General features: G+C 41.8%; 1 protein-coding gene across 1 annotated transcript in view; it reads right to left on the reverse strand.

The window, feature by feature from the left end:
- The window catches only part of DSP (desmoplakin), a 41,066-nt gene extending 29,567 nt beyond the window's left edge, over window positions 1-11,499 (reverse strand). The window contains 1 exon segment of the mRNA XM_006909285.3: window positions 10,733-11,499. Within this exon segment, the coding sequence (XP_006909347.2) occupies window positions 10,733-10,926 (194 nt within the window). The 5' untranslated portion in view covers window positions 10,927-11,499.
- Window positions 11,500-12,392: the final 893 nt, after the last annotated feature.

Consider the following 12,392-nt stretch of genomic DNA (forward strand, 5'->3'; position numbering starts at 1 on the left):
GGTGTGGGCGTGTGGGTAAGAAAGAATTTTACTGTTCAAAAAAAAGGTTTGAAAATCACAGGCTGTACACAGATGGGATAAAATCACAAGAATGTAGGAAACTGCTCCCTCTGTGCCTGATTCCGTGCCATTTCACACTGGGGAAACACTGACTTTCTCTCTGCCATCTATTTGCAGTTCCTCCCTGTAAGCAAGGCTCCCCAACAAGCCAGCACTAGCTGAATTTGCGTGGGTGAGGAACCAAGCTTCCCCTGGGAACCACTCCCAGATGATGACATGGCTCCTCCAGGCAGGCCTGGGCAATGTGCCTGCCTGAACTGCCCACCTATCAAAACCAGGACACCCCACACCCCATGAATGCAGTCAGTCTCTTTCTTCCACTCAGAATTATACAGAAAATTTGGCACAATCCCGTACTGCTGAGATATAAACAGGACTACGTCGGTTGTCCAAACTTGTACAAAATTCCAATTGACTTAGAATCAGAATACTTTCCAAAATGTACCTATTATAAAACAGAAGAAAGAAATTCAAGAGACAAAGGGGAAAAAATCAGAAATATAGAAACCTCATTTAGAACCCTAGGATGGATGGATAAAGAATTAGAAATGTCCTGTATAAATTATATTTGTTTTCTTTTATTCAAGGGGGATGAGAGTACTTTTCTACTGAAACATTTAGTAATTCTGTTCAGCAGTTTGGTTCAGAGAGTAATTCCCACAAAGAATGCCATTCCCCAGGATGTAAATGAAAGGGCTATCTCTTAGCACAATGGAAAGTCAGAGTTTCCTGACTGATTTAATAATGTGCGGTACTATAAAAACTATTACAAACTGAGCTAGTAGACAGAGGCAGGGGAAACTGGGTGAGGAATATGTGAGAACTCTCTAGTATATTTGCAACTTTTCTGTAAGTGTAAAATTATTCCAAAATTAAAACGTGCTTAAAAAAAAAAAAGGGAGGCCGAGCTCAGCTGTGAATGCATATACCAAAATGTACATAGAAGTCTTTTTCTTTTATTGTTCAAATAATTTTAATTACTGGAATGTACATTTTTAATATGCAAATAAAAAGTTTTAAAACCTGTGGTGCAGATTCCACACTCAGACATGCTAGTGTGCAGTTTGGGTGTTTTTTTGTTGAGTTTTAGATGTTCAGCTTATTGTTGTTTCAAGGGGAGAGATCTGGGGGTGTCTCTCACTCTGCCATGTTTCCCAGAAATACATACAAGTCTTTTTAAAGTTAGTTTATGGCCAAATTAATTTGACAACAAAATATAAAACTCACCAGCTTCTTTTTACAAACTACGAAAGTAGTTAGTTACAGCAGCGGTCCCCAATGTTTTGGCTCCAGGGACCTGTGCTCCTTTGAGAATCTAATGCCTGATGATCTGAGGTGGAGCTGAGGCGGTGATGCTAGTGCTGGTGCTGGGGAGTGGCTGCAGACAGATGAAGCTTCGCTGACTAGCCTGCTGCTGACCTCCCGCTGTGCGACCCGGTTCCCAACAGGCCACGGACCACTACGGGTCTGCAGCCCAGGGTTGGGGACTCCTGAGTTACAAGATACTTAAAAATTAACTGTACCCAGGAAAAAGAAAAGTAAGGCAATTAAATGTTGGCTTAAATTAGTGACCTTCCCACATTTTTCTGGTTCCTTCCTACTTTTAGAAGACATTCCTACTTATATAGAGAGAGCAGTTTATATCACTGTAAAGATAAGTCATCTTATCTGCTCCCCCTCACCTACATATATCTGAACTTAAAAGAAAAAACAGGGAACTTCATACGCTGTTAATACTAAAAAGAACTGTTCGTGCTTTACTAAAGAACTTGCATATATTTACCATACATGCACTTGATACCCACTAAAACCCTATGCATTTTGCTTGACATTTCAGTAAAAAGATTAATAAATGTATGGGAAAGAGGAATGCACAAAAATCTAATCTCTTTAAGAGTCAAAAAAATGAAAAGCTAAAGTATTAGAACAATGTAATGATGAATCTTTGATATTACTATTTGTCTATAGGAAAGTATGATCTGATTAACCAAATTTCATTATGGAACTTTCCAAGACTTCATCTGGTCTTTAAAGCAAGATCTACCTTTCCTGTTTTTCATTGGTAAGAATCTCACTTTAGTCCGAGGTGTGGCTAAGGACTCCATTCCATTCAGAAACATGGGTGAGAAAGGGAACCTTTTAAGTAGCTCATGCTCAGTCTATTGAAAAGAGGTGGAGGAAGGGAGATTCAGGCCCCTGAGGTTTACTCACTGAGAAAAGAGAATCCATCCTCACATTTCAGTGTGCTGTCTTAGCCCAGTGAAGGACCCACAAAGAACTGGCTATACTCAAATCAAGGAGAAAGTGCAAGTAGATACAATTTTGATCCTTTGGGTTAGTGCGCGTCAGACACTCAGTCAACACTGTGCAGTGCTGGATTCTTCAGCATGAGAGCCAGGAAAGCTTGCTGCAGGGAATATGTGCATTTTTTAAAAGTTGAGTGTCATTCAAAATTTTTTAAGTCAAATTCTATTTTTTATTGACCACATAACAATTTTAGAACTTTTTTTTAATCTCAGAAATTTTCTAGACCTCAGTTTTCCATCTCTTGAGCTAAATGGTAACTAAGATTTCTCTAGCTTACTTTTTCTGTAACTCTATGTTATGAAACCGCCAAATTCATTCTTCCTGTTGAAAATAATACAAAAGTCTATATTCTGTCTAATGGTAATAAACTTTCCTCTTTAATTCATATAGTGCACTTTGGGAAAATGCAAAATTCTATCACATGTGAAAAAAAAAACTTTAAATAAATTTACTATTTAACAAGTGTATAAGGATTTAAAAAATCCCTAGCCTCAAAGAAGTTTTTCATACTGGTACGTACAGGTGTTAGGGGTGCAGAGATTTAAAACCATGTTAGGAACTGAACTAACAAGCTCAAAGTTCAATTTTTAAATCCTATTTCAGTGGCATGGAAGATAAAAGATGTCATATTAAAAGGAAAAAAAAAAACTCATTTGTGCCAAATCAGTCAAAAAAGTATTGACTTCTAAATTAAAATTAACAACTGTCCTTGAAAAAAATAACATTTGTTCTTAAAAGTGTTTTAACTTTTTTGAAATTGTTTTATCTTCAAACTCACAAGGATAAATGATTCATACTATAAAGAACCTGTCTGCACAAACATTTATTTTGAAGTTCATCCTAAAACCTGTTTAAACAAGTAATGGTTCCACCAGTTTGCCTAAAGATTCATTTGTCAGTGAATTAAAAGGAAAATGCATTCTGGATTTTAATCCAAAGATGGAGCACATGAACGTGTGAACAATATTATAGGGCTTTCTATGTTTTATTTTACCACCTCTAAATAACACTTTTTTTCTTTAAAAACAACTCCAAAATTATCTGTCTTAAGGCATTAGTTTAACACTTGTTGCCAAGAGTATTATAGGAAAGAAAAAAAGGAAATTATTTTGAAGAGAGGCAAGCAGCGTTACAAGGTAAAAATATTTAATAAGTTATCCTCCTTGATTTATAAAAGTAATTTTAAAATAATCTAGTCTGTTCATTATACATGTGGCCCATGCCACCTAACTCTGTATTTCTTTTGTGTACATACTTTCTCTCCCACTGGACTCCTTCTTTCCTTCCTTTCTTTCAATTCCTTCATCTCTATCCCTATCTCTCCCCCCTTCCCATTCCGTCCCAGTAATCTCTGGTATTTCTTTTGTTCATTCCATCAACATAGGATCCTGTACATGTGCCAGGAATGGTGTCTTGTGTCTCTTTGAATTCAGGTTCATGAAATAATGGCTTCTGAAAAGCTCAATAAATATTTGCTGGAAATAAAATAATTATGTAATGCATTAATATTGATCTTAAAACCAATTTGCTTAGCTCTTTCCAATTTTCAAAGCATTTTCACATATACTATCTTGTTTGAGTTTCTTTAAAAAATCTTAAAAGGAAAAAACGTAATATTTGTTTAAAAAAATGTTTTTACTTCTTCATTTAAGGACAATACCTTACCTTGAAGACTCACTAAACACTCCACCATTCTTCAGAAGTTACGGAGTAAATGCTTCCTCTTTTGTTGAGCTTTCCTGCCCATACTTCTGCCCCTATTCTGCACTAGTTATTTACACACCTGTCTTCCCCATTACTAGAGAGCAAAGTCCCACATGCACCTAACAACACAGAGTTTGCACACAGAAGGTATTTAATGCATGTTTGTTTGGCTTAGTAAAGTAAAAGTAAACAAAGTCCAATAAAAGACTGATATGAGGATATAACCACCCATCTCATTACCCTGATTTCCAAAGCTCAATCAGGTAGTACATCTACCCTACCAACACCCCCAAGCAACAATGAGCATAAAAGGGTGTTTTCGCCCTATAAATTTTAGAAGGAGGGCCTCCTCTGATCTTTCATTTTGTCCTCACCTAGGAGCTTTGGAAGCAGTACTCTAATAATAAAGTTTCACTTCCTTTGCATGTTTATTATTTTCAGATTTTGGTGGATTGGGGGGAGAAGGGTAAACTGATCATGTATCATTAACTTCAAATAGACTTTGAAGTCAGGCAGACTTGGGAGTCCACTCCCTGTTCAGCCACTTCTGGTCGTACAGCCTATGACTCTGGAGCAAGTTAGACTCACTGTGCCTGGTGTTTCTGTATCTGCAGCGTGGAGGCACACACACCTCCTGGGGTTGGCATGATGCTTAGTGGAGCTACTAAAGTCTGCAAGCCTAGCAGAAACTAAATCCTCACTGTAAGATAGCTCTTAGGCTGTTGGCTGCTGCTGCTGTTATGGCACGGTTCTCATATTTCATTTTGATTTTTTACTTTGTGATTTTTGCCACAGTTCATAATTTTAAGGATATCCTACAGCAAATTGAGGGTGAGATGAAAAGCAAAAAAAAGAAAGAGAGAAAAAAGAAGACATGGATTAGGTACTAAGCATGAGGCATTGTAGAGGTTCCTAAAATTACCTACAAAGACCTGAAAATAATAGTTTGAGATAGTTCAAAGAGGGTGATATAGTTTAACAGCATGAAAGAAACTTATCGAAGGGCTAATAAAATTCAGGAAAAGATCCGTATCTTTCTTTTATTAAGCTGGGATGACATGTGAATATTTGGTCCTTACAAATTCAGTGTCAAAATAGGGATTTCTATTCTGAATTATTTCTCTGTGTGAAAACTTACATTCATTCTGAATCCTAAACAAATCATTTACAATCTTCTGATTATCCATCAACAAGCCAACTTCTCTTTTTTTTAGGTGCCAGATGAAGCAAGGAATGTTATGTTTATGTGTCAGAAGTTTTAAATCCAAACAAAAACTTAGACCTATTTACTGTAGCCTCTTACTAACATGTCATCATTTTCATGAAATATAGATTTCACATCCATGTCGTCTTTGAAGGTCTTGGACCCTTCCAACACCAAAGGTGGTAAGGTGTAAATTATTGGGCTGCACTAGCATTTTACAGGACATTGCCTAAAATAAGTGGCTCACTGAGTCTTGGAGGCTGTGAGTGATGGCTTCAACATTAGAACCACACCTGACCATTTTCCCATAAGTGTAAGAGAGAGAAAGAGAAAGACAAAGGGTGGGGCAGGGCTCCAAGCACCAATACCACCAAACTAAAGAAGCACTCCTAGAACCACTTCTTCTGGAAAGACTGGTTAGCAGAGAATTGCGTTAGACTCTCCAAGTCACACCCAGGCCTTCCTTTACTCCACCCTAAGAAGTCAGCATTGAGGCATCAGGGGCATCAGCAGTTTTTCTTCTTTCTCAAGACATTACAATCACCTGAACAATAAAATTATACCCATATTTAGAGAAAAAATTAAGTACCATTGAAAGCCGTTTTGTAGATGTGGCCAACAATTAGTTGGCTTAGTGCAGCATCATAATGTGGTTTTTTTCCTAAGTAGACGGAAACTATAAGAGTATTAATGAAAAGAACACAATGGTTATGAAATAAATATTTCACAGGAATGCAAAAAATTAAAAAGTAAAAACTCATGTTAGATAGAAGAGTTTACAAATAGAAAAGATGAATTCTAATAACTACAGTTTGATAGTTTGATCTTGTCTTGAGTCACTGTGGTATACTGTATTCAAATGTAACTCAACCCCCAACTAGCTGTGTGATCAAGGCCAAGTTATTTAACTACTTTAACCTCAGTTCTCCGTCTGTAAAATGGGTACTTTATCGTGAGACTTGTGATAAATACATAATATACCTAGCACATTATAGGTTTTTGCCAGGTGTTTGCCATTATTAACCACTGATCTGACATTTTTATAAAATATGTAACTTACTTAAACTTACTAACCATGCAAATGTTATCTGCCATATATTAAGCTAAGCTGAATCTTACTTTGCAATCATTTCCCAGAAAAACATTTAGAAAATCTATTCTATTACTCACCCAACCCTCTGTTTTCTCAGACTCTCCCTTGTCTCTTACATCCAATTCTTAGCTGAAGCTGCCTATTCACCTAGTAGTATCTACTTTCCTGAGCCACTGCCACCAAACTGGACTAGACTTTTATCAGCTCTCTCCTTCACTGGTGTAATTGCTTCCTTAAGCAACTCCATCCTGTAGCTAGGCTCCCCCTTTCATGCCATGCTGCACATTGTGACCACAGAAACAGTCTAAAAGCTCACTTATAACAATACCATTTTCCTGCTCTTCAAATGCAGGAGGCTTTCACTGGCTTTGATGAAAATCTGCAATGGCTCCCCTCTGCCTATCCAAATTCCTCGCCTTGCAGTCAAGATCCCCCAGGCTCTGGCCCCAAGCTATCTTTTCTCCTTAGGTCTTAACCGCTTCCCACATAGAACAAATGCTGAGAAAGGACATCACTCTACAGGCCTTGAATTAGCTCCTGGTTTCCCACCTCTCAGACTTTTCCCATGCTCTTCTCTCTTCCTTGAATGCTTTCTACCCACCCATCTTGACTAGCTGAAATAAATACTCCAAAGTCTAATTCAACACCAAATTCCTTTATAAAGTCTTACTAGTTAAAGTCTTACATCAGATGTAATCTTCATAAAGAGACAGATCTTGTCTCCTTATGAAGCCTTTGAATCATGTATAACCTCTCCCGTCCATTATCCTTTTGTATTTTATAGTACTTGTGTACTTATTTTCCTTTAAAGAGCATCCGCTCTTTTCAAGAAGCCTTTGTATTTTCAGCTTTGAAACTCGGGACACCTAACAGAGCCGATGCTAAGTAAGTATTTACTGAATGAATGAAGAAATAGAATTGCGATACTTTCATCATATAAGTACAGGACTGTCTAGTCTAACACACAAGAAACAGTCTAAAAGCACAGGATGACAGCAGTGCAGAGGGGAGGGACCTTGGATTCTAGTGCCAACTTGGCCATGAGTAGACTCAAGGATTTGCAGCAAGTCTTAACCTTGTCTCTAAAGTGGAAAAGCAAGGTTTTTGTACTCCTTAGCATTCCCTCCCACTCTAAAATTCAATATAAATGGACCTGTTTATTTTATGCTAATATATAGGCTTCTTTTAAAAGGTAGCTTAAAACAACTTAAAATATATATCAAATAGCAATCACATGTGTTTTGGTTTTGAAATCATGAGTTCTGGAGAAAAGTAATAGCATTATAACCACATATTTCTGAAGCTTAATGACGATATCGGGCTTTTAATCCTTTTACACAATCTACACTTTGATCAGTGAAAGATTTAACTGTGGGACTTTGTCACTTGGCTACCAAATTTCATTACAGACTCGTAATTTCTTTGAACTATAGGAATAAAACAAGAGTAATTCTGCCTTAATTGAAAACAATATAGCGCTCTATACAAGAAAAATCCAGTTTATAGTTTCGAAAATATGTCTATTATGTTATCAAGCATATAACATTTACCAAACTTTAAAACATTAAATAGAGCTCGAGAAGAAATTAAATAAAGTAGATACAAATTCCATCCAGCCTAAAATAAAGAAGACACAAGACAGGTCAAGGAATAAGGGAGAATTAGAAGTTAGATATAATACCGTTTTTAAAAAATGACAAGGTTATTAATGTTAAGGACGAAGAGAAGATGTTTTAAAGTCACTTTAAAAGTTAAAATGAGATCTGAGCTCTCTACACACTCAAATTAGTTTATTAGAGAAAGGCTAAATAGAAACACTGATTATTTCAAAAATCGTCAATCTAATTCAGCCAATAAAGCAGTAGTTTTTGAAATAAATTAGTTTAAATTCAACCAGTTGTTTTCATGCTAGTATTGTGCTTTAAAAACAAAACACTATTATTTAGAAAAACGTTTGGTCAGGAACGCAGTTATTAAATTTATAGTCATCATCCATTTAGCTCAGGGCAATCAGTTCAAAGGTGGCATCCTACTTCTACGAAGTGCGTGCCACGAACAAACAAATCCCTCCGCACCAGGAAACGGGTGTGGATGCATCCTCTGTCTCTCGTCTGTCAGTCGCCGTTATTTTAAAATGAATGCAAAAGTCAGCATTTGCGGGCTACTTCGTATCGTGCTAATTATTCAGTTAAAGAAAGGTCGGCAGCAGCTCTTCAGGCCAGGCTGGGACAGGATGGAGTAACTCCATTACTCGATGAATGATCCCATGCTGACTCGAGCCCCTACAGCCTGACGCCCCGTTGACCCAGCAGATTAACATCAATGAGCATAAAAACACTCTTCTCAAATTTAGGTAATTTTTTTACTGGAGTCTGTTTGCCTTTCTCAGAGAGATATAAAATTTGACAGGTTTATAAACAGCTTTTAGATTGGAAAAAACAAACACAAGAAATGATACTATACTATGAGAAAACAATGAGCCTCTCCAAAATTTTGTTTCAGTGATGAATCCTTATAAACCACGTATCTTTACGCAGTTCATTAACAAATATATTAATTACAAATTTCTTCTACAAGAAGCCAAGGGAGTAAAATATTCATTTTACAGTAATATTGTCAATTAAAAAAATAGAGAGACTTTAGGATGACGGAAGCATATTAAAAAACAAAACAACAACAACAACAACAACAAACCCTTGTTTCATAAAATGCCGGAATAAAAGAGCTGCTCAAGAATCCTCGTAAATTCTGGCTTGGATTTAAATGTGCGGATTTTTTTTTTAAAGATGATTTCCAAATACTGGCCAAGTTTAAAAACAAACTTAAAAACCAAAGTAAAAACCGGAAAATGTTTCTCTCCATTCTCCCTATTGCTTGGCACATTTTTCCTGGAAATCCCCAGGTGCATTTTGTTCAGAAAACAAAGAGCACCAAGATTAAGAAAATTCTTTGCTAACTCACAATTAGCAAAATAAATCAAGATGCTCCAGGAAAATATAGAGGGAGGCGGAAAGAGGGGAAAAAAAAAAAACCAAAACACACGTTGCAACTTGAGTACTCTCTGCCTTCAAAACCAATGGCCCAACTAAAACCCCCTGGAGTGTATTCAAGTTGCTCCTCCCAGCTTGAGGCCACAAGGCTGGGTAAATTTTGTTCCGCAACTCAAGCGGCTTTCCCAAAAGCCCTATACTGGAATGGCATGTGGGTGCAAGGGTTTGCAGGGGGCGGGGCGGGGAGGGTGCGAGCTGCAAAATTCTCACGGCTCACGTGGGCATCCCGAGCCCAACACCGGGAACCGGGTAAACGCAGGTTCATTATCTTGCTCAGCCACCCAAATGACCCCCTCGATCGGTTTCCTCGATGATCCCGAGAAGTAGAACCTGTCTTTTCAGTGGGCCTCTCTGGGGCACCTTGGCCAGGGCCTGTCCCCAACCGCACAGGTGGGACACGGCGCCTTCCTGCCGCCCCCCAGCTGCTTAGGTAGCAAGACTCTGAGCCATGCTCCACGACCAAGACAATGAGGTCGTTCCTCCCGTGCTTTATAAAAAGAGGAAAACAAAGAGCGCAGGCGTGGAGCCACAGGTGCTCTTGCCAGCGGGGGCTACGGTGCGGCGGACCGACGGGGACAGATGTCGCCCCGCGGAGCTCCGACCCGGGGCCAGGTGGCTGCCCCTGCTGGAAAGCTTCATTTGGGTAGCAGGGAAGGCCGAAGGTGGGCCTTCTCGGGACGGGACCCCGCGCGGCCGGAACACAACCTCTTTACAAAAGCTTTTGGGTGGCCAAGCAGCCCAGGCGCCGCTGCCGACATGGTCTCGGGGTGACTAGGACTTCGGAATGAGCCAGTAGACACAGCGGAACGCCGACTCCGACCCTGGCCGCTCAACAGGCCGAAGCCCCCCTCCTTTGCCATTTTACTTATGGTTAGTTAGAGAATTTGGGTTTTGCTGTCGTAGCCCCGCCTGTCTGGCCTCTCCACCCGCCGGTCGGGACAAAGGGGATGCCAGCCCAGGCCTGCCGTGCGAGGGACAGTCCTGGAAGCAGCCGAAACTCCAGCGGCCGGGCTCGGGGGAAGGGACAACGGCGGGACTGAATCCCGGCTTGCACACACACCCACACAGGTCTGCGCAGCGCAATGGGCGTCAGGTACCTGGATCCTGCCCCAACGGGACCAGGAAATGCTTTCATGACCTCGGGCAAAAAGACTTTTCCTCTCTCTGGACTTGGTGTCCCCGTGCGTCAGGGGAGGACTGTCCCTCTCCTTCCCAAAGGGCTGAGACTGGTTCTGCTAGGAGTGAGGAGACCCCGCAGCTTCGGCCCCGAAGCCCCGCGCACACCGCGCGCTCCAGCACCGCCTTGGTACCCACCCGTAGCCGTCCGAGTTCTGGTCGGTGACCGTGTAGCGCCGGGAGTAGTACATCCTGCTGGTGCCCCCGCCGCCGCCACCGCCACCGCCGCCGCCGCCGCAGGTCACCTCGTAGCGCAGGTCGGGGCCAGACTCGGCGCGGGTCATGCGACCCAGAGTGTTGATCCGCGGGTGGGATCCTCCGTTGCAACTCATTTCGACAGGCACTCAGAGAGCCGCTCAGCGCCGAGACATAAGCGAGGACAGCGGGCTGGGAGAAGGCGGAGGGCTTTAAAGGAAAGGCCAAAACCGGGAACTGCGGTAGGGAATGCAGAAGTGTCTCGGGGACTCTCCTGTCCACCCGGGCCGTCACGGCCGCAAGGGGCGGAGGTCGGGCGCCGACGACGGCGACGGGCGGGGAGCGGAGCGGGAGGAAGAGCTGTGGCTCGGAGGGCAGCGAGGGCGCAGAGGAGCTGGGTCGCGGCTGGGTGTTGGTGTTGGTTGGTGGGGCGCAAGTCTCCTCCCCGCTGGCACCCGGCGCCGAGCCACACCTGGCCCGTTTCTTCCCAGGGCGGGGTGCGGCTGCTGCGCCTCCGCCGTCCCCTGCGGGTGTCACCGACGCGCTCCGGCCGCCCCTCCCCACCTGCGCCCTCCAGCCTGCGGCTCCGCCCTGCGCCACCAAGGCCTGAGTAACAAGGAGGGGCGGGGTCGCCGGAGACCCGAACGCCTCCGGCGCGGCGACTGAAGGAAGAAAGGACATGCAATTGCAGGGGCCGCTGCGCTCAACGCTCTGGCTGCAGTGGCGGGTCAGTGGCCCCTACTTTGGACTATTCTATGGTCTCCAGGGCGGAAATGAGCTGAAAAGAAAGGACCGTTCAATTGGACAATTACTTATTAAACATTGAATTTTGCTCATTCCTAGAAACGTGCCAATCAAGCTTTGACTAGAAGCATAATTGAGGAGAGAATGCTTAGATGATGTGGTTTTGTTTGGGGGCTTTTTTTAATTTTCTCTTATTCCAGTAATCCAGAATATTGCCTCAGAAGTCTGATTTCCGCCATGTAAAATGATTTTTTACACATAATCAACTACTCCTTTCTGGAGAAGTCTTTATGGTAAATAATTTATTTGGCATGAAGATAAGAACACTACACCCCGTTTTCCATGGGGTTACATGAAAATATAAATCGTAGTTCTTTGTATTTTGCCTGTTCATAATCATTTTAAACTAGAAAATGCAAATACTTCCACCCCTACCCTCTCACCCCCATCCCCAGATCCAGTTGCCAAATTTTCTAAAAGAGCCTTGGGAAAGATTGTCTCTCACATCCTTCAGCACCTTCTCCCTAAACTCAGCCCTTTCCCAACTCAGCCCTCCAAGGCCTGTCTGGCCTCTCCACCCGCCGGTCGGGACAAAGGGGATGCCAGTCCCTGAGAGCAGCAAAGAAATCTGGACAGAGATCATCTACTTGGTACATATGAGTAACTGTGAGCCAGAACATTCCAGCGACTTGCTTCAGGACCCCTCCCAGTTAGTGGCTGAGGGTGAAATACACCATAGTCTCAATGACCTCTGTTTAGATAGAGACCCAGTGACACCATCCATAAAAAAGCTGTTTTTATAATTTGGGAAATTGTTCAAAGTTACTCTTTAATAAACACTTAAAGATCTTTATAATAA

The sequence above is a fragment of the Pteropus alecto genome, unplaced genomic scaffold, assembly GCF_000325575.1.
Source record: "Pteropus alecto unplaced genomic scaffold, ASM32557v1 scaffold121, whole genome shotgun sequence".
NCBI classification, from domain to species: domain Eukaryota; kingdom Metazoa; phylum Chordata; class Mammalia; order Chiroptera; family Pteropodidae; genus Pteropus; species Pteropus alecto.